The sequence below is a fragment of the Benincasa hispida genome, chromosome 5, assembly GCF_009727055.1.
Source record: "Benincasa hispida cultivar B227 chromosome 5, ASM972705v1, whole genome shotgun sequence".
Taxonomy (NCBI): domain Eukaryota; kingdom Viridiplantae; phylum Streptophyta; class Magnoliopsida; order Cucurbitales; family Cucurbitaceae; genus Benincasa; species Benincasa hispida.
Window position 1 is genome coordinate 6950 of NC_052353.1, and position 22687 is coordinate 29636.

The window sequence follows — 22687 nt, forward strand, 5'->3', positions numbered from 1 at the left end:
GTGGGACTCAAAACAAGCATGAATCAAAGGATGAAGGGGAAAAAGCTCACAACAGCAATCTTGTTGAAGAACCATTTCTTCAACCCGAATTTTCTCTAGAATTCTCTCTTGATTGCATGCCCAAAATTTACTCCAAATTCTTCATTATATTTCAGATCAACATGCAAGGGAAAGAGTTGCATGAGTTGCAGCTCAACGCTTGGAGAAAGACAAGCAAAGTGAATGTTATTTGTGTGAGCAACTTAAATGATGGATAATACCATTTGTGTTTTTGTTTTTCTATTTCTCAATTTTATTTCAAAAATCAAAACTTGATTTAAAAATCCATTTTAATTTAAAAACTGAAATATAAAATTAATTTCATAAATTAATTTTTAAATAAAACTAATTAATTTAATATCAAATATTAAATTAATTTTTACACATATCCATCTTTATATATTTAAGTCATATTTAAATATATAAATTCTCCTATTCCGTTTAATTTTCAAATTAAACATGTAATTATATCTCATATAATTATTAATTTACTTAATTTTAATTTGAACGTTTCAAATTAACTTATCACGCTATTCTAGAGCTAATCCGTTACGAGTTTGTAGGGGGACCTCGCGCACCTACAGATCATGGCCTCCAACGATCCTAGATTAATTGGCTAAACTCATTAGACCAAATTAATCCACATTCGTTAACTAATAGGACACTCCACTAAAGCCCATAGTTGCATTCCTCTCATTATAAATATATTATGTCCACATGATTTAACCATAATCAGCAAGTCGACCGTTCACAGATTGTGCGTAATTACGGCTAGATCAAATATTTGTTTTACCCCCGAGATTACGTCTTATTCCTCAATTTCCTACCGATCATTTAATGAACAACTGGTTTGTGATCCAATCACTAAACCAAACTCTCTCAGCCCAGTGAGAGGGTGGGTCCCTCGTTCAAGACCTGGATACAGTACTTGAGAGAACTGTTGGATCGATATGGCAACCCTAGAAAAGGCTGAGTTGGTTTTAATTAAACTTTTTTTTTTCCTAAATTAACCCAATTCAACTAATTAATACATTTTTTATAAATAATAAGAAAAATTCAATTTATGCAATAAATAAGATGACAAATAGTGTGATAATTTAATTCTATCAAATTTTAGTAAATAAATAAGAACAAACTAAAACATACAATAAATTGCTTAAATTAATTGCAAAAATAAAAAGGAAAGAGTTAGAGAAGAAGACACCGTAATTTTTATAGTGGTTCGGTCAAACTCGACCTACTCCACTCTCCAAGCGCCTCTTGGGAATTTGAATAAAATCTTTCCGACTCTTTAAACGGATTAGAGCTCAACCGTTACACCACCACTCCTTTTACGGGTGCAAGAGCAAACCCGTTCCTTTCCACAGTTTAGGATTAAACCATTACAAATGTTGGAATTTTTGAAGAACACAATACAACTCTCACTAGAGTGGATTTACAAGTTTAAGCACTCAACAAATTTATCCTCACAATACAATAACACTTCTCTCAAAGAATAAGGATGAAAAGAGAAAAAAAAAATTTGGAGCTTAGAGAGAGCAAACAATGAACTTTTGAGTTTTAGAGGATTTAGAAATGTAAAATTTATTTGTACAAAATTTGGAGAGGAAGATGGTTTATATAGAGAGTGAAAAATTTTTAGAAACCACAATTAATTTGGACTATTGAATTTTGGAAGAAGAAAATCAATGGTGGAGATTTTAAACTAAACTAGTCGTTAGATAACAAACAAAATATAACATTAAATTTCTTTTCTTTGAAATTCATTTTCTTTTTAAAATTACTCCAAAAAATAAAAAAAACATACCATGTGTCAAAAACTAGCCGTTAGACACAAACATAAAATAATATTAAATTCATTTTCCTTTTAATTCATTTTTTTTTAAATTCATTCTTTTTAAAGTCAATCCAAAAATATATAATATATATATATATATATATCATGTGTAAAAAACTAGTCATTAGACACAACAATAAAATAATATTAAATTCATTTTCCTTTTAATTCATTTTCTTTTTAAAGTCAATCCAAAAATAAAAAAACATACCATGTGTAAAAAAACTAGCCGTTAGACATAAAATAATATTAAATTTATTTTCCTTTTCAATTTCTTTTTAAATTTCATTCTTTTTAAATCAATCCAAAAATCAAAAAGTCCATCATATGTTAATCTCTTAATGATCCACCATTCAACCAATATACTGCACATATCTACATAACTGGTTATTGCCACGTCATCCACCCGGTATTTTTTCTCTATAGACTCGTTTCGGTCATATCGTCTTCGTTTTAGCTCTGATTTGAGTGATTCAAGAGATGTTGGAATCGTTGCTCTACGCTAGGGATATATTAAAACAACTAAAGTTTTCATTAATTAAAAAATTGAGTTTGTTATCATCAAAACATCGAATTAATTAATTAATTAATTAATTAAATTTAATTAATTGGAGATTAAGTGCCAAAAAGCCAAACAATCTCCCCCTTCTTGATGATGACAAACCATTTAAGAAAAATAGCTTGAAATACATGTAAACCATTATTTCACGAATAAAATTCAACATATCACCATAAAGATCATTCTTGAAATCCATTCAAAAAAATAAATTCTCCCCCTAATTAATACATTCAAAATCATAATAAATTTATAGGCATATTTTTCTTAAACTTCTCCCTTTGGAATCATCAAAAAGTATAATTAAGAAAAATTTAGAACTACATAAATGTTTCCCTTAAAAAACATGAATAGCACAACTTCCCCTAAGAATATTAACACATGCTTTCCATATCTCCCCCTATCAAAATGCCTTCTAAAAGATTTAACAAGTAAAATTATAAAATCAAGAAGGCATCACAACTAATAATACCGAGCTCAAGCCTATTTTTGCAAAAGTTTATTCATTCAAAGGCTTGGTAAAAATATCCGCTAATTGATTATTAGAGCCTACAAATTCAAGAGTAATATTATCATTTTCACATGCACTCTAATAAAGTGATGTCTAATATCAATATGCTTAGTCCTAGAATGATGTATAGATTTTTTAGTCAAATTAATAGCACTAGTATTATCACAAAATATAGGCACATTATCAAACTTTAATCCAAAATCACAAAGAGTTTGATTCATCCAAAAAATTTGAGCACAACAACTAGCAACTACAAGTGGATAAGACAACCAAATTTTGCTTTTTACTAACCAAGAAACTAAGGAACTACCAAGAAATTGACAAGTCTCACTAGTACTCTTACGGTCAAGTAAAATAACCCGCAAAATTCACATCGAAATATCCTACCAAATTAAATTCAACATTTCTAGGATACCATTAGCCTAAATCAATTGTACACAAGCAATATTTAAAAATTCTTTTAATGGCATGTAAATGTGATTCCTTAGGACAAGATTGAAATCTAGCACAAAGACATACACTAAAACATAATATCGGGTCTACTAGCGGTTAATTAAAGTAAAGATCCAATCATACCTCTATAAGTTTTTATTATCACACACTTACCTTTTTCATCCTTGTCAAGCTTAGTGGGATGTACTCATAGAAGTTTTTGCAATTTTACCTTCATGAATTTGAACTTTTTAAGCAAATCCCTTGTGTATTTTTCTTGACTTATGAAAATATCATCCTTGAGTTTAGTTGTTTGATTTCTCCCATCATACTCATCTCAAATTCACTATGCATACACTTAGAAAATCTTCACACAAAGATGGATTAGTAGAACCAAAAAATAATATTATCCACATATTTTTGTACCAAAAGAATATCATTCTCTCTTTAGCTTAATAAAAAGAGTAGTATCAATTTTAACCCATTTAAAATCCATTCTCAAGCAAGAAATTACTAAGTCTATCATATCAAGCTCTTGAAGCTTGTTTAAGCCATTAAAGAAGCCTTTTTCAACTTATAGACATGATTAGGAAAATCAAAACTTTCAAACCCCGGAGATTGTTCTATATAAACTTCCTCCATGATATAACCATTTAAAAATGCACTTTTCACATCCATTTGATACAAAATGAAATTCTTTATAAGAAGCAAAAGCAAGCAACATTCTAATAGTTTCTAATCGAGCAACGGATGCAAAAGTTCTTCATAATCTGTTCCTTCCTCTCTTGACAATAACCTTGAGCTACAAGTCTAGATTTATTTCTAATGACATTTCCAGTTTCATCCATTTTATTTCTAAAGACTCATTTAGTTCCAATTATAGAAGCATGAGAGGCCTAGAGACTAACTCCTAAACTTTATTCCTTTCAAATTGATTATTTCTTCTTCTGCATAGCTAAAATCCAAAATTCAATCATTTTCGGCATCTTAAAAACTTTTTGGTTCAATTTGAGAAACAAAAGCAAGATTATTAAACATATTAAGAGAGGAACGAGTTTTCACACCTTTTCGGGACACCAAAGAATTAATTCTTTGGGATGGGAAAGGAGCATACCTCCACTTTTTAGGCATGGATGAAGAACCAACTTCGTTCTTTCGATTAAGCTCACCTCTTGCTTACTTGAAACAATTTCCTTGCCTTTGTCACTAACAAGTAAATCTCCAAAATTTTCTTCTAAAACATCAGTATAAATAGCTCATTAGAAATAACATTGCAATATTCATCAAATACTACATGCATAGATTCCTCAATTACTAAAGTTCTTTTATTGAAAATTCTTTAAGCTTTACTAGTAGAAGAATAGCCAAGGAAAATACCAATATCTGTCTTAGAATCAAATTTTCCAAGTTTTCCTTTGTTATTCAAAATAAAACATTTGCAACCAAAAACTTTGAAAATACCCAATATTTGGAATTTTGTTATGCCAAAGTTCATAAGGAGTTTTATCCAAAGGAGGTCTGATTAAAACTCTATTTTAAAAACATAACAAGCAGTGTAATGGCTTCCGGCCAAAAGTATGTAGGTAAACCATAACTCTGATCTAGCAAAATTCTTGCAAAGTACGATTTTTCCTTTCAAATTCACCATTTTGTTGAGGAGTCCTTGGAGCGGAGAAATTATGAAAAAAACCATTTTCTTCACAAAAAGTTTCAAAAGCATTGCTATCAAATTCTCCTCCATGATCACCCCTAATTTAGAAATCAAAAAACCTTTTTCATTTTGAACTCTTTTGCCAAAATTAGAAAAGCTTTTCAAAGCATCATCCTTATATTTTAGCATCAAAACCCAAGTAAAATCTTGAAAAATCCTCAACTATCACAAAGGCATAATAGTTCCCTCCAAAACTAGAAATTCTAGAAGGGCCAAATAAGTCCATGTGTAATAGTCGAAGGGGTCTAGTTGTAGAGATCACATTTTTAGATTTTGAAAGAGGACTTAGTTTGCTTACCCATTTGACAAGCATCACAAACTTTGTCTTTTTCAAATTTAAATTTGGGAAGATCTCTAAACCAAAGAATTCTTGGAAATATTTGAAATTAAGTGCATGCTAGCATGTCCTAGTCTTCTAGGCCATAACCAAGAATCATTATGCAAAGCCGATAAACATTTATTATTAATAGGACAATCATTCAAATCAATAGTATAAACATTTTCATCTCTATTTCCAACAAATATAACTTTTTCTATCACTAGCATTTTCGACGATGCAATTCTTTTATCAAACACGACTCTAAAGCCTTTATCACAACAATTGACTAATAATAAGTAAATCATGATTCAAACCATCAACCAATAGTACATTTTCAATTAAATAGAAGATTCATTACCTATACTACCTTTACCAATTATTTTACCTTTCTGTTGTCACCAAAAGTTACAAGACCTCCATCCCTTTTGGAGAGAGAGACAAACACGGATGGGTCTCCCGTCATGTGCCTCGAGCAACCACTATCCAAGTACCACCTGTTTTTTCTTAAGGCTTTCAAACAAACCTACAAACACAAATGTTCAAGTTTGATTCTTGGTACCCACACTTATTTGGGTCCTAGATGGTTAGCATTGACAAACTTGGGAATCCATTTCATTTTTGCATAGACATTTAAGGCATTGGATTTAGACAAGTAACAGAATAAGTTGTATGTCCAAACTTGCCACATGAGAAACAAACAACATTATACAAAGATTTACCTCTTACAACAAATTTATGCACTCTACTTTTTCTTGGAGAAATTATTCCTTGGAGCATTGTGAAACTTTGCCCTTTAAGAAAAATTTCTTCTTGGAGAAGTAGTATGAGCATATTTCAATTTAAAACACTTAGGTCTAATATGGCCTTCAACACCACAATAATGACATATAGGCACAAAGTTAGATTTAACATGCTTAGACACAGCCTTAGGTATATTAAGCGTACGCATATTATGAGATGCTTTAACAAAGATAGTTTTAAAACTTGAAGGAGTAGAAATACATCGATATAACCTAAACCTCTTTTATCACCAAAAGGCTTGCCTACTTCAATTATCTTGTCTAATCTTTGGAGCACCCATTGTCAACTTTTTAATAGATTCTTTAGCCTTATCAAGTTCTTACAAAGCACTAAATTCCTTTTCTTTGAGTAATTTAATCAAATTATCTTTTTTCACAACTATCATGCTCAAGAAATTTAACTTTGTCAAGCAAGGCATTTTCTCATTACAATCAAAAGCATGCTTATCACAAGAGATATTCATTTCATCAATATGCATAGCATCATGCTCATTCTCTTTTATGCAAAGAAATTTCTTCAAGTAAAGACTTATTTTTACTAGATAAAAACATTGTATTCCTTTTTAAGCACAACATACTTAGAACTAAGTTTTTCTAAATCATTTTGCATATTTTTCAAAAGCTTCAAACAATTCATTATAAGAAAAGAGGTTCTAGAGTTACCTCATCATTTTGTTCATCCTCTTTGTCACTATGAGCCATGAAGCAAAAAATTGGCCATCTTCTTCATTATCACTCTCACTTTCGCTTTCATCACTATCATCCGAAGTAGCTTTCATTGTTTTCTTCTTGGGTTTCTTGGATGATTTGAGAAGAGGGCAATCGGTTCTAATATGACCCGGCTTCTTGCATTCATAGCATATTACCTCATCCTTTTTTCTCTTTTCACCTTTTGACTCTTTTTGGTTGGAAAGATGCTTCTTGAATTGCTTCTTTCTCTTGATGAAGTTCTATATTACGTGAAAGATAGGCAACATCATCTTCATCAAGGTCATTCATATTGGGAGTCAACTTCTAAAGAGATGGTCTTTAAAGCTATACTCTTTTCTTTCTTTTTCTTCTCATCTCTCATATTTTTCTTGATCTTTTTATCTCAGCGTCAACAACGAGCCCATGAGTTCATCAATGGAGAGAGATTTGAGATCCTTTGCCTCTTGAATGGCGGTGACTTTAGGCTCCCATTGTTTAGGCAAAGACCACAAATAGCTTCTTTATCTTCTCAAGATTTGAGTATTTTTTCCCAAGTCCTTCTAAAGCATTGACAATGTTAGTAAACCTAAAAAACATATCGAAATAGCTTCATTTCATCAAATTTTAAACATTTCATATTGATGAACTAACATGTCAATCTTTGATTCTTTTACTTGACTAGTTTCCTTCATGGGTAATTTGAGATTCTAATCTTGATTGCATCTCTTCGATGATCACAAGCTAAAGTGACTTTTTGAATAACTTTATATTTATCGGTTTTTATGGATAAGAAGAAACTATTTTTTTTTTTTGGCAAATAGTTTAACAATTTTCCTCATCTTTACCATTTTTTTTTTTTTTAATTAAAGCTCTAACTGAGAATTTAATAATTTTGAATATCGAGCAAAACCATATATTTTCATCCAACTTTGTGGGGTACTCCTTGGTCGTCTTGAGAGAAATTTGGATGGTGTCTGTGGATATTATAATAAGGTTTATTTATCATCTATAATAAAAATAAAATAATTTTACTTGATTCATATATATTATATATAAATTATAAATGTCATGCTGAATGTTGTCAGGGGATGTAGCTCAGATGGTAGAGCGCTCGCTTAGCATGCGAGAGGTCGGGGATCGATACCCCGCATCTCGGATTCTTTTTTACTTACCTTTCTAGTCTATAATATTTATATATAATTCAAAACTGTTTTTCTCTTAATTTCCCGCCTGTCACGCGGGTGACCCGGTTCGATCCCCGGCAACGGCGTTTTATCGTTTTTTTTCTTTTATTCGATTCGACTATCAAGAAAGAACTAACATGTCCTAAGGGCCTTGTTTAATTATTATTTAAATAAAAATATATGAAAAAAGGAGATAATTATTTAGTTTTATTTATATATATATATAATTGACAAAGATAATGTTAATTTTTATATTTATATTTATATATAATTATAAGGATATCGATGTAATACATGCCCATATATTCTGATGCTTAAGTCAAATTAAAAGAGTCAGAGAATGTGAAAGGTGGAGAGTTTGAGCGTAGAATTTATGTATTATAGAGAGAGTTGGCCTTAGACTTCTCTTATTTAATTTCGAAATTTAATTTTCTAATAATTTAAGCAGATTTTAAGTGATTTTAAATCAACTCGGTTCACAAATAAGAATATAATATATATATATATATTAATTCTTGAATTTTGAAATTATTTCCCTCGAAATCCTAATGTCAAACAAAACCTTAGGATTAATGTGTCCTTTAGATATAAAAACTATACTCATATCATAGATTTAAAAGATTTAACCATATCATACAAACTAAATTGAAATCGACTCCAAACTAATACCTTAAGATATTAAAACTTTAAGTACCAAATTTGAAATTTAAAAACCTATAGCAGAAGTAGGATGATTTAATCTATTTTATTTTAATTTCATATATATATATATATAATAAGTTGATTTACCAATAACCTCATAAAATTTCAATATAAGAACACATCTGATATCTATCAAGCCAAATTTTAAAATAACCAGAAAAAATGTGAAATTTATCTTTCTAATTTGAAAAATTTGACTACAATTTGAATCTTGGTATTAAACTTTCAATCTAACTTGAGGCTGAAATTTTCCAATATTTAATTTTGGACCACGAAAGGTTTTCGCATATATATATATAAAGAAAAACTCAAGAATGATTCAGTAAAGAGTCTTGGATTGGATCTTCTTCAACTGCCATAATTATTTGGGTCATCTCATTCTCATAAAGCCACTCCCAATTGTTTCTCCCAAAATCCCTTTTAAGGCCACCTCATATACAATTGCCTTATTTTTCATAGGATTGACTAGATAAATAAAAAATTTAAGTTTTCATTTGGATAAATAACAAAGAAAATATAAAATTGTAAAAATAGCAAAATAGATTATAAAATTAAAAAATAATGATTAACAATTGTCAAAACTACCCCACATGAAATTCTAAAGGTTTGAGAGTTTCAAAGCCGTTTGAAAACAACAAATACATTCTACTCAGACAATTATCACACACTAAACAATACACTATAATAAACTGTCTAAACCACATGTACAAGAAATAAACTATTTTCTTCCATACCGACTTAGCTTGTTACTAAAAAGTAAAGCTACTCTAGTGGGAATACAAGATTGAAAGAAATCGAAATCTTGGAAAATAACGATTTCAGTGTTGCCCTCAGGAGGAGGTTGGGAAGAATGATCAATGTCGGCTAATTCCTTATTCAATCAATTTGGGGGGACTCTGATAAAACTGACATCATCCATAAAATATTTTTATCTTCGATAATCCTAATAAGATTCGAATTGGCAGAACCAATCTGGTACATTATCAAACGAGATATAGTTAACTGAGGGAAAAAGTTTACCTTGGATATATACCAAAAATTATTTAAACCATGAATTTGATGGGATATGCATCTCAAAATTTCGAAAATCATGGGTAATGAGAATTCTCATCCCATCGATGATCAAAGAAGAGTCTAATCCGTTGTAAAGTCATAGCAAAAACAGTAGCTTGTTACAGAAACCACAACAAAACCTAAATCAATTGTGTGAGTAACAAAAATTAAAATAATAACAAAAATAATATATAAAACTACTTTACTAAAAATATGAGAATGTACGGCTAATATGTATCAATTCAAAATTAACTTCAATAATTCTATACCTATCGGTTCGGTTAAGTTTTTTAGTTTTTTTTAAAAAAATCAAACTGTGAGCCGAACCAAACACAGCGATTTATCATTATTTAAACAGAAAAAAATTAATTTCTTAAAAGTAATCAGACCAAACTAGTCGATTCGATCTAGTGTGACTCGGTCCATTGACTTTTTCGATTCTATGCACACCCGTAAAGAAAACAATTCTTTGCACATAAAAAAAATCCCATTCTTTCTCTTTGGAAGAGGTTTGCACAAGTCTTGGTTCTTATCAGAGTCATAGTAAGAAAGATCTTATGGTAGAGATGGAGATTCGACTTCAAGAAATTGAAGTACAAGGAGAAAAAGACATGCCAAGAGGTTCTCCATTTATTTTGAGGTATGTTAAATACTTAACCCTTTATTAGCTTAATTTAAAAAAAAATCATTAGTGATCCGAATGCTTTGTTGCAAGGATGAATTGTTCATTCCTCTCTCCTCCTATTCTAATTTTCCTTCGTTATCACGCTTTAAACCCACCATTTTCCATTTTTATTGGTGTCCTTGTCTCATATTGAACCTGATGAATATCGTATACATATTTTACCCTTAATTTATGGTTAATATTGTGAAATATAGGTATATAGTGATTATATAAGCTCTCACTTAGGCACAATTAAGTAAACAAAAAAAAGGAGTTTGTTGCATATGTTGGAACTATTTTTGGTTATTCTAGCACTTTTAGGGATAATTACAACTTTTATGTTAAGCACTAATTGTATTTTTTATAATTGTGCAAAAAGTTTGGACCTTTGCTCCAATGCCACCGTATTCCTCTGCACACAAAAATTCAATGCAACGACATTATGCCCTAGACTGCTTCAACAAAATTTTCATGGTCAAAACGACTTTGTATAGTTAGTCCACATCGAATCTTCCTAGAACAGTTTGATGTATTTATTTTGACAGCCACCCACCATTTTAAAGTGATCTATTTAAAGTGCCCAAAGTCATCCATTGAAGCAAGCCAAGCCTTAAACTCCACAACCAAAATCTGAGAAAGAGACTTTCCATCACTTCAAGAGCCACCTTAGGATTCTTAGATCAATCTTCACCTGTGATGAAAATGTACTAAGGGTTGGAAACCCTATTTTTCCAGATTCTTAGTTGCTCTCTTTCTTTGTTCTTTTCTGCTTTTTACTTCATGTACTCATGAATTCTTTATTAATGAAATCAATCCGTACTAATTCTTTTCAATATGAACTCAATTTTTTAAGGGATTCTGTTTTATGGACCCTCTTTAAAGGATAAGATAGCTTGAGATATTGTGTGGCATTGCAACACTTCTAATAACTCTCAAAGCTAACTTGGAATCCTATTCCCAAACTTCTTAGCTTCTAATATTCTTTCGCTTTCTAACTTAAGCATAGAGTGTGTGTGATAAGCATCATACTTGTAGAAACAATATTTGAATGAATGATTTCTATGTTAACTTGAGATTTACATAGGGAATTTATAGAAAGGATAATAACCTAATTATAGCCTAAATATATGCATAATACATAAATTAAGGCCTAAATATCTCAACACTCTCCCTCCCTCAAACTCAAACTCAAGGTGATAGAAATAACTTGAGTTTGTGAGCGGATAAACTAAAGCAACTGGATGATAGAAACTGAAGAAGCAATTTTGAAGTAGATCTACACTGGTCTGGCATTTGGGCTATCCGTTGGAGATGTTTGCGTAAGGCGGATCAGGACTTGTAGCAATGAACGAATCTATGTGTAGATCTACCTCCGTCGATCGGTCGTCAATGGAGGTAGAGATCGGAAGCCTGAAAAGTAAAAACCCTAGTAATTACGCTTTGATACCATGTGGAAACAATATTTGAATGAATAATTTCTATGATAACTTGAGATTTACATAGGAAATTTATCGAAAGAACGATAACCTAATTATAGCCTAAATATATACATAATACATAAATTAAAACCTAAATATCTCGACAATACTAGTGTGCATATTTTCTTTTGCAAATCACATTCTTTCCTCTTCAAACAAATTCATTATTGGTGTCACTAGAAAGTCATATGCGTTTTCCCTGTCCGATTTTGGGCATCAATATATTCTTGCTTGTGATGCTTCAGTGAGCTAAAAGAACATGAAGAAAAAAAAAGTGTTGGGGAATCTTCTTTCCATATGAGAAAATTGATTAACATTGTGATATATAAAGGGTTCTATTTCTTGATAGCATAATGATTTCAAAGAGGTCATACATAATCGACCAAACTCTCAAGCATAAAATACCTAATTCTGATACTTCCTTTCGCACCGACAACCAGTAAGCACCAAATGTAAGACACCAAAACGAAAGATTCAATCTCAAATGAAAGACAAATCTCGTTCTTTGATGAGGGGGCTTCGACTCCAAGAACTGCAACTGTGAGAGAAAGAGACGAAGACGGACCTAGAACAAGAGTAAGAGTAGGATGCAGACATAGAGCGGGAATCAAAGGTGGAGTATGAGCGGGAACGTGACGTGAGGAGGAACCCATTCCTGACGACGACAAACAACGGCTTCTTTTTTGTTTCACTATGGTTGGCAACAATCTTCTTTCTACTTCTAGATTGGATAGGAACTTTTTTTTTATGGATGGCCCTATTTTTTTGGGCCCAAATGAAAATATATTCACTTTTTAGAAAACTATTGATTCTCGCTCTTTTCGATGTTCACTTCGTTCTCGCTCTTGATGATTCGACACTTACTCTCGCTCTTGTTCTCGTGGATATTATAATGAGTTTTCATACAGATATTTCACAAGTTTTTATAATAATAGTCCAAGAAGTGCTTAAACAAAGAGGTGAACATTAGTAATATAAGTAAAATAATAAATAAATCATAAATTAAGGAACCAAAGAACCAAAGGAAGAAAAAATATACTTTTGGTCCTTGATATTTTGTTTAGGTTGCATTTAGATCCCTAAGTTTTCAAATTGAATAACTTTATCCCTTAGGTTTACTTTTGGTAGTATCCTTGATTTTTCTGTTAATTTCTAACTAAAGTTGACGTGGAACTTAGTTTTGATTTTTTAAAAAAGAGAAATTCTAATATACGCAAATATATGTTTTTTCTTTTCTTCTTCTTCTTCTTTCTCCCTCCTTCCTTAAAACTCTCTCTCTCATGGTTTCCATTTCCACCCGGCGTCGTCTACTACCACACATACCACAATGATTGCCAAAATATGAATTCCACAATCTCACGCTTTGAATTTTTTTTCTTCAACTCTCAGAAAGTCTCTCTAATTTTCTTGTACTTGTTGAAAGCGATTGTGACTTTTTCTCTCTCTCCAATCGACTTCCTCTCGTTTGGCTGGAAAAAGATATTTTTGTTACACTTTGTGTGTTGATAATATTTGTTTAAGACAGGAAAATGTTGTTTAGGTTGTCTCTACATTTAGCCTATCTGGTTAAAGGATGTTTTTTGAAAATGTTGTTTTTGCAAAATACTTTCCATATGTGAAAAATCTTGTCTGCATTATTTTTGCAAATCTTTTCCTTATCTGTGCAACTACTTTTGGAAGTTAAGGTCATCAATCCGGTTGTACCTATTCAAAGTCTCTTAATTGTTTGTTAAGAGTTGGTCGTTCTCACAAAAGATTTGAAGAGTCGTTGTCTTGTGAAGTACTTCTATCATAATTGTTTTTCTAGAATTCTTGAAGACGTTGAAGGTTGTGTTGTTGTGAGGTTAGAAACATACTCCAAGTTATCTGTGTGCTTCATCAGTGTACTTCTTGAGAAGGGATTCTCAAGCTTAGGGGGAGCCTAAGCTAGATAATGAATGGTCTTTGCTCGAGTGAGAAAGATACAGTTCAAGTGAGAGGGAGTCTCATGATTTAAGGGAAACTCAAATCTAGTAGAGAGGAAGTCTCATTCTTAGGGGGAACATAAGATGTTCTTCACTCATATCATCACCTAGAAGGAGCCTAAGTATCCAAGAGGGGGAGTCTCACATCTAGGGGGAGCCTAGGTGAAGGGTTGAATTGTTAAGCTCTACAAGCATCACTGTAATGGTGTAGTTATTACAAATGAGTACTATGTTGTAATTGTTTATCATTTGTATTAGTGAAGTTATCTTTCCTAGGCACGCTACCCCCCAGACGTAGGTGTTTGCACTGAACTGGGTTACTAATTTTTAGTGTTCTCTTTATATGTTATTTATGTTTATCGTATTGTTTTCTAGAAAGTTGTAATATTGTTCGTAACAAAGTTTGACATGCGCTATGGTACTTCCATGTTATTTTTAATTGGTATTAAAGCGGTCACCATTATCTCTGGTATTGTGATCCTATCGTGTTATTATGAAAAGAGTACTAAGGCATGAGGTAAAAGATTTAGTTTCATAGAAGGTTCAATAAACAAAGAATGATGATCGTAAAATAGGCTTTTTTAACAAAGAGAAATATGTCTGATATGGAGAGTGTGAGGGTTTTGGTCACTTTCAAGTTGAATGTCCAATCTTCTTGAAATGGTAGATTAAAGGCCATGTACTTACTCTGTCCGTTGAGAAGTCAGATGAGGGTTGTGAATCTGATGGGGATGTCAAAGCACTTGTCAATTGCATTTAAGCTGACAACTCAGAGGAAAGACCCCAGGAACATGATTTTCCAGTTTTCAACAAAGGAGATGAAGGTCTTGATTTGTCTGTTGCTACTACCTATCATGATCAATACAAACAATGGTGTGAAGATGGTAAGGTTTTGGATATATAAAAGACCATAATAGAATCCTTGATTGTTGACAATGCAAGACATGTGACAAATTAGAAAATATATGAGTGTTTTTAGAAAATGAGCAAATTATTTAAAAAATATAGCAAAATGACATTGCCTATTAGTGATAAACACTAATAGGCACTAATAGACTACTATCATCTATCATTAATAGACATTGATAAAGACATTTATTAGTGATAGACTGTGATATTTTGTTACATTTGTAAATATTTTCAGTAGTTTGACATTTAAAATAAATTTCTAAAATAAATTTCTTTTTAATAAAAAAAAAAAGTAAGGGTCATTATAACTTTTCGTTAGTGGTTAACGAAAAATTAACAGGGAGAATAAAATAAAACCAAATGCATGTTGAAATTGTTAAGTTTGAAAACTCAAATATCCAAATGCAACCTACCTCAAACCTCACTTTTATGAAATTAAATATGATATAGACAAAAAAAATGATAATAATAAATAAAAAGGAAGATTTTTTTGGACAATAGGTAAAGTGGGGGTCAAACTTCAAGTAGAATCATAGTTCTAAATTTCCATCGACGTATCAATATTTTTATCGACATAAAAGGTTAATCGATACTTCCATTACCTTCTTAAAAAATACACAAAATATTTAAACAAAAGATAAAATAAAATGTCATTAATATAAATAATAGACACCACATTTTATCTATATTTTGGTAAAATTAAGATGTAAAATTGATTTTCTTACCTATTTTACCCTTTTCTTTTACTTCCCTTAGTGAAAGAAGAGACGTGGCAGATCATAACGAACCGAGTTCAGTCCATCCTCTGGTCACGTTAGAATCATCAACGTCCACTCAACGACTTCCAAATTCCCACAAAATATTCCCTGCAGCTTCTCAGTCTCTGCTTCACAGATTTCCATGGCGGCCTCCTTCGCCACACCCCATCTTTCATTTTCACCTCTCTCTCTTTCCAATTACCTCCATCCAACCCTTTCTCTCGCACCCCATTCCAATCCATGGTCTCAATTTTCTCCTTCCCATTCCAAAAATTCCTCCATTCCTTTCAATGGTACCTCCCGAGCCATTCACAAATTCCACTCTCTCAAAGAATCAAACAAACCCCTCTTCAGAATCCCTTCTTCCAATCGAAGGTTTCTTCTTCCTATGGATTCTTCAGAATCTTTGCCTACTTGCAGAGAAGTTCTTCTGAAATCTGCCGCCTCAGATGGTGTTACCCCTTCTTCCTCTCTCTCTCAAACTGTAAGCAATTGAAAATGGAATTGGGTATTTTTTTCGGGGGTGGTCTGGGTTATGATTCTTGTTGTATTTTGTGATTTTTTTGGTTTATCTTCTGTAGGTGCTTGGGGTTATTCATTTGGTTGTTTCGCTTGGAATTATTCTTGCGGCTGATAAGCTTTTGAAAGGGGCTTTTGTGGCTGCTGCGATTAAGTTTCCTAGTGCATTGTTTGGGATGTTCTGTATTTTTTCTGTTTTGTTGGTTCTTGATTCTACTGTTCCTGCTGCTGCTACTGGCGTTATGAACTTCTTTGAACCGGCTCTCTTGTTTATTCAGAGGTGGCTTCCTTTGTTTTATGTTCCATCCTTGGTTATTTTACCTTTGTCTGTGAGGGATATACCTGCGGCATCTGGGATCAAAATTTGCTTCATAATAGGTATATGATTTTGTCATAATCTATTGCATTTTAACTGTGAGAATTTGAGTAAGCAAATGTTAAAAGTGCCTATAGTATCCTTTGGGAGTGGTTTGGTTACTTCGATTTACTTGGTCTAGGTCTATTTGATAATCATTTTAATTTGTCTCTGGTTTTTTAGTCTTCATCTTTGTTAAGGTGTATAATATAACCATTTGAATTTTTAGCCAAATTCTAAAAACAAAAACTACTTTGAAGAAAGTAGATAACATTGTTAGAAAGTACAAAACAAAGAAACTAGATAACGAAAGATTGAAACTCACGGGAGAAAGTAGTTTTTATAAGCTTATAACTAAACCATAAAATCGTTATCGCCCCTAAGGGGTGGCTCCCAATGGTTAAGGACGTGGTCATTGAGTAACACTAACACCTACCTAAAGGTCACGTGTTCGAATCTTCAAGTAAGCTTAATGAAGAAAAATCCTGATGTCTCAAAGTCGGAGGCTTTTTTTCTTCCTTTTTTTGGGGGGGCGGAGGGGGGCGGAATTTTACAGATGGCCATCAAGAAAGATAAATGAACAGATACGTAGAGAAGTTTAAATATATATAGAAAGAAAGAAAAAAGGGTTTATCTATCTCTCTCTTTTGCTCATGAAATATGTTTCCGATTCAGTTCTCAATTCATATATGTTAGCATGGACTAGTTTCTGTGTATCTAAAGATACTCGTTACCACTTTTCCTCTCTCCTCCCCCTCTGTGGGTTTTTGAGTTTCAGTTGAATGGCTTACCCTCTTCCATTCTTTGGTCCTTTGCAGTTGTAGGTTGGCTAGCTACTCTGTGTGTTGCAGGATATACGGCTATAGCTGTTAGAAATATTGTAAAAACGGAAATGACTGATGCTGAGCCTATGAAAAAACCATCTCCCTTTTCATCAGTTGAAGCGTGGAGTTGGACTGGAATTTTTCTGGTGTCATTTGTTGCTGCTTTGTTTTATCCAACAGCACTAGGGACAAGTGCTCGAACATTCCTTCCGTTCCTCCTTGCGTCAACTGTGTTAGGCTACATTGTTGGTTCTAAGTAAATTCTATCGTCCTTAACTTTAGAAAGCTGAAAGAGATAAAATAGCCTCTTCACACTTTTGGGAAATTCATTTGATTAAAACTATTCTTATAATATGGGTTCTCCTTCTTTTACTTTGCATCTTATAGTTTTTTGGTATATGATTGACAGTTTACCGAGCAGCGTGAAGACAGTTTTCCACCCAATCATCTGTTGTGCAGTCTCTGCCGATCTCGCTGCACTGGCTTTTGGATACTTTTCCCGCTCTGGGCTTGATCCAATTCTAGGTATAATTTAAAGCCAAGATATTTGCATAACGTTTTGATCTCTCTTTAGTTACCAGGCAAACCTAAAAGATGTTAAGCTGCTAAAACATGTATTATTGCTAGATACTACATTTGTTTCTTATATTAATATCTAGGAAAACTTTTAAAAGTCTCCCTAGTCCTCCCATGTATTTAGTGCATGAATAAAAAAAAATGTTTCTATATCACACTATACTTAGATTAACGGATTTATGGCTTGTGTTTTAGATGGTTTACTTGAGCTCACTCTTTCAGTGCACTGAGTTTTATTGTTCACATCTCACTATTTTGCAAACATGCCTTCCCATTCTTTTTGTATGACTGATAGTCCTTTACACAATTTCAGCTGCATATTTGACAAAAGAATCATCTAACCCTGGAGCTGGTGATATTCTAATGGGATTTTTGGGATCTGTTATCCTCTCCTTTGCTTTCTCAATGTTCAAACAGAGAAAGGTAGTTTTCTTTCTTATTGATCACATTCAATGAGCTGAACTTCCTTTCTGTTCTTAACATGGTTTGAATCTTAGAAAGCATTAAACTTTTCAATCAAGTCGAGTATTAAACTTTGCTTTTTGCTGCTAATGGCGATACTATCATGATTATTGCATATAGAGGAACCTGCATCTTATAAATGATGTTCATGACTTGAGAATGAGTTTTTAACCAGAATGATTTTTTAAGTTCCTAAAGTTTCCTTTCTCATTTGAGCTTTTATTAAGAGCACTGAAAGTGTTAAAATTAGGGATGAAGAACCATCAGATTACTTTTGGTGAAGGAAGTACTGTATTAGAAATAAAAAATTGTGCAAAACTATCCGGCCATCCTATTTTCCAACAAACAAGATCAGTGGTATAGGAAGAACAAACACTTAAAATATTCTACTCCTTTTTTACATGCGACCTTACAAACCAGCCTGTAACCAAGTCATATTAGTATTTCTGTATTTGAAATTCTGTCTTGTATTTTGCAGCTCGTGAAAAGGCATGCAGCTGAGATTTTTACCTCTGTCATTATCTCAACTATATTCTCATTGTACTCAACTGCTCTTGTTGGACGTTTTATCGGATTAGAACCGAACTTGACTGTTTCAATCCTACCAAGATGTATAACTGTAGCATTGGCACTCAGCATTGTGACATTTTTTGAAGGTACACGATACAATTACAATACTCTTGTAGTTTTAGGTCTATTTACTATGCATCTATTGAAACTGTGATTTATACAAAAGAAATATAATTAATGAAATGCTTAGCCGCAATAAACTGTGATATATTTACCATGCAGTATGTTTCTATGCTCTTAATTGTTATGTGAAGCTGTTCTTTGTAAGTTTATAGCATAACTTTACAATGTTTCTGTTCTTTCGGTTTTAGGCACCAATTCATCTGTCACTGCTGCTGTGGTCGTTGTAACTGGTTTGGTTGGGGCAAATTTTGTCCAAGCAACCCTTGATAATCTGAAGTTCCGTGATCCTATCGCCCGGGGAATTGCAACTGCTTCTAGGTATGTGCTATGCAGCCATTGAATCAATGGTAGAATTTGAATTGTCTTATGCATATAATGTGTGAAATCCATGTCATACATAATACAACATGCAATTGTATGGAACTGTATCAATTCAAATTCTCCTTGATCCCGTTTCCTTTGTTCTTTTTCTGCAATGGGGAAATGAGAATGGGATTTTTTGTGATTATATAACTCAATTCCCCGAGTTCGGCTGCTCTTTCGTTGCAGCCTCACCTCCAGTAATCTTGGATTTGTCAGTAGAATAGAAACTTGAAAGTCATTGATGTTCATCATTATGTTAGGCACTGTTGTCAAGAACAAAGTGGGTCTACTTGTGAGTCTTAATGTGTTTACCAATTTGTTCGTGTTTCAGTGCACACGGGCTCGGAACAGCAGCGTTATCGGCCAAGGAACCGGAGGCTCTCCCATTCTGCGCCATTGCCTATGCTTTGAATGGAATTTTTGGCTCTTTGCTTTGCTCACTTCCATTAGTTAGGCAAAGCTTGATTGCCATTGCTGGCTGATATAAAGCCAGTCTCTTGCTCACCATCATTTCTAATGTCTGGTAAAAGGAAAATCAGGGAAGCATGAACTTTGTACAGGGAAGAACATGCTGATATTCTAGTTCATTTATTTTTTTAATTTTTCGTTCTTCAGCATATTCCTTATTTAAAAAGGAATTTATTTTTCTTTTCCTTTTTCCTTGCAGTTCATCCTTAATTGGAAGGCCCCTTCTCCCATGTATTAAAAAAATAGTTATAATAAAATATGAAGCATGTCCATATATTTAGTTTTCGCAGTTTAATGGAAATGTGAGCGTCGGGACTTTATACGTGAATATAAAGTGTGCAAAATATATTTTTATATATAAAGGATTGATAGAACTTCTATGGCTAATAATTAAGCGTATAACAATATTTTTAAAGGATTGCAAATATAGCAACCGACAATATCAAGGCAATAATTGAACCCATATCATAAACTCCAAATTTATGATATGATGGACTAGGATGCAACGTTTCTGTAGTTTTTTGTTTTAACACTTAAGCTGTGACTTGAAAACATTTTAGTTTTAGTTTTCAAGTTACATTTTTAAAGACACAGGCGTTCTTTCAAGATTTCAAATTTAAGGTGCATTTACTCAAACCAAGCACACACATTCAACAGAGAAAATCAGAATTTTAATTTTAAGGCGCGTTTACTCAAACCAAGTACACACATTCAACAATTTAAGATCAAATACTAGAAGTCGAATCATATTTGAATAAATAAACATAAACACAAGGTCATCTCCATGAACTATGTTTTTCTAAAAACTATGTACAAGGTCATCTCCATGAAATATGTTTTCTAAAAACTTTGTACAAGTTCATCTCCATGAAACATGTTTTTCTAAAAACTTGGAAAAATAAAGGTGACTATTATTTCTAGGAAAATTGTAATGGATAACCAAAGAAATTAGTGTAGTTGAAATATTAGCACCAGATTTTTAACTTTGCAAATATAGCATAAAAGGTAGATTCGTCTTCTTTTCTTTAATATTTGAATGTTATCCTTTTTAGTTTTATGTTAATATTTATTTATTTATTTATTTTTTCACCATCGCCATTTTTCACTTCTAAATATTTCTTTCATTAAATCTCATCTCATCTTGCATCCATCACATCTTTCTTTTAACCTTTCAATTTCTTTATTCTCTCAATCTATCATCTTTTTTTCTCTCTCCATCATCACGAGGTTCATATTTTGCAATTTTATCCTCATGTCATTTTTTTCAAATTCTATTTGATTTTATCCGATTCCATTTTAATTTTTATATATTAATAATATATTATACATCCATTGTTATATTTAAAGTATATTATCAGTTTCAAATATATCACATATCAAATTGTTTTTTAAGAATATCACTACATATCAAACAATTTTAAAAAATATCAATAATATATCACATATCACTCAACTTTCAATTATATCAATAGTATATAATAAAATATCAAACAACTTTTAAGTATATCAGCAATATATAAGTACATATCAAGCAAGAATATTAAAAATTCCAAGTATCTAATACTAAATAGTATATTAGATATAAGACATGAGTGTATCTAACATCAATCAATAAATTTTTGAAGTAATACATGAGTTTATTAGCTGTAGATCTAACAACAATCAACATTAAATAAGTAATTTAATTTGAAATAAACTCATATGTATTTCATTTTATAAGCATGATATTCTAAGTATATCAACAATATGTTAGATAAAAAGCATGAGTGGATCAAACATCAATTAGTAAAATACTTTAATTAAGACAAAAGTGTATGAATAGTATATCTAGCATCAATCAACACTTAATCATTAACCTATTTTGAAGTAAGATACGCATGCTTTATTTTATAAGCATGATATTCCAAATATATCGATAGTATATCAAATAAGACGTGGGTGTATCAAACATCAATCAGTAAATACTTGAATTAAGACATTAGTGTACTAATAGTATATCTAACAATAATTAATATTGAAAGTGTCTCAACAGTAATTCTAACAACAATTAACATTCAAGTTAATGGGTTGGGGTGTATTTTTTTTTTTTTTTTTTTTTTTTTTTGCCATTTATGCAAACATAAAAAGATGAAGACACAAGCCTAATTTTTATAATTCTTTTTGCAAACAATAAAATAAGTCATTCAAGTATATTATTAATGTATCAGTTGTATATCAAAAAATCGATTACCTAGCTAGCTAGTATAATAGTTGGCATCCTCTTACTCATTTTTGGCTAAATTATTAACACCCCTAAACGTTGTACCTCAATTATTTAATGTCAAACGATTATGGAAAAATCTTAAATATTTGGTAAATTTGATCATTTATTAATTTATCTATAATCACTTTCAAATTGTTTTTATGTTCAAATTTACGCTCACACCAACTTTTGAATTTATCTTCTCTAAGAATCTATATATTCTCTAACTATTTTTTTTTAAAAAAATTACAATTATATTCTCTCACTCAGGTCTATTCACTTTTCAATTTTTAATAGCAATTTTTTTTATTAACTTTTATCAAATAATTTAGATGGAAATAGAGTTTATTTTCAATTTAAAGCATATAAAACTTTTAATTAATTATCTTACATTAAGTTTGATATAAAATATCAATATATAATTGAAATAATATGTCACTTTAGTTATAATAGCTAAATCATATCAATTTTATATTAATTTTATTTAACACCCCATATGCTTTTCGAGTTTAAATTGAAATTTACCAAACATTCTATTTTCTTTGTATTACATCTAATTTTTTTAAAATACTACTACC

General features: G+C 31.6%; 1 protein-coding gene across 2 annotated transcripts; it reads left to right on the forward strand.

Annotated features, from left to right (window-relative positions):
• Positions 1 to 15654: 15654 nt before the first annotated feature.
• LOC120078352 (plastidal glycolate/glycerate translocator 1, chloroplastic) lies at positions 15655 to 20195 on the forward strand. 2 transcript variants are annotated; one of them, XM_039032609.1, is made up of 9 exons: positions 15655 to 16091; positions 16189 to 16504; positions 17300 to 17561; positions 17715 to 17830; positions 18195 to 18304; positions 18822 to 18999; positions 19225 to 19354; positions 19731 to 19922; positions 20067 to 20195. In XM_039032609.1, the coding sequence occupies exons 1-8, from the start codon at positions 15750 to 15752 to the stop codon at positions 19879 to 19881; spliced, it is 1605 nt and encodes a 534-aa protein (XP_038888537.1). In that variant the 5' UTR covers positions 15655 to 15749; the 3' UTR covers positions 19882 to 19922; positions 20067 to 20195. The 2 variants fall into 2 exon arrangements, with proteins under 2 accessions (XP_038888537.1, XP_038888536.1); XM_039032608.1 differs by having other exon boundaries at positions 19731 to 20168.
• Positions 20196 to 22687: the final 2492 nt, after the last annotated feature.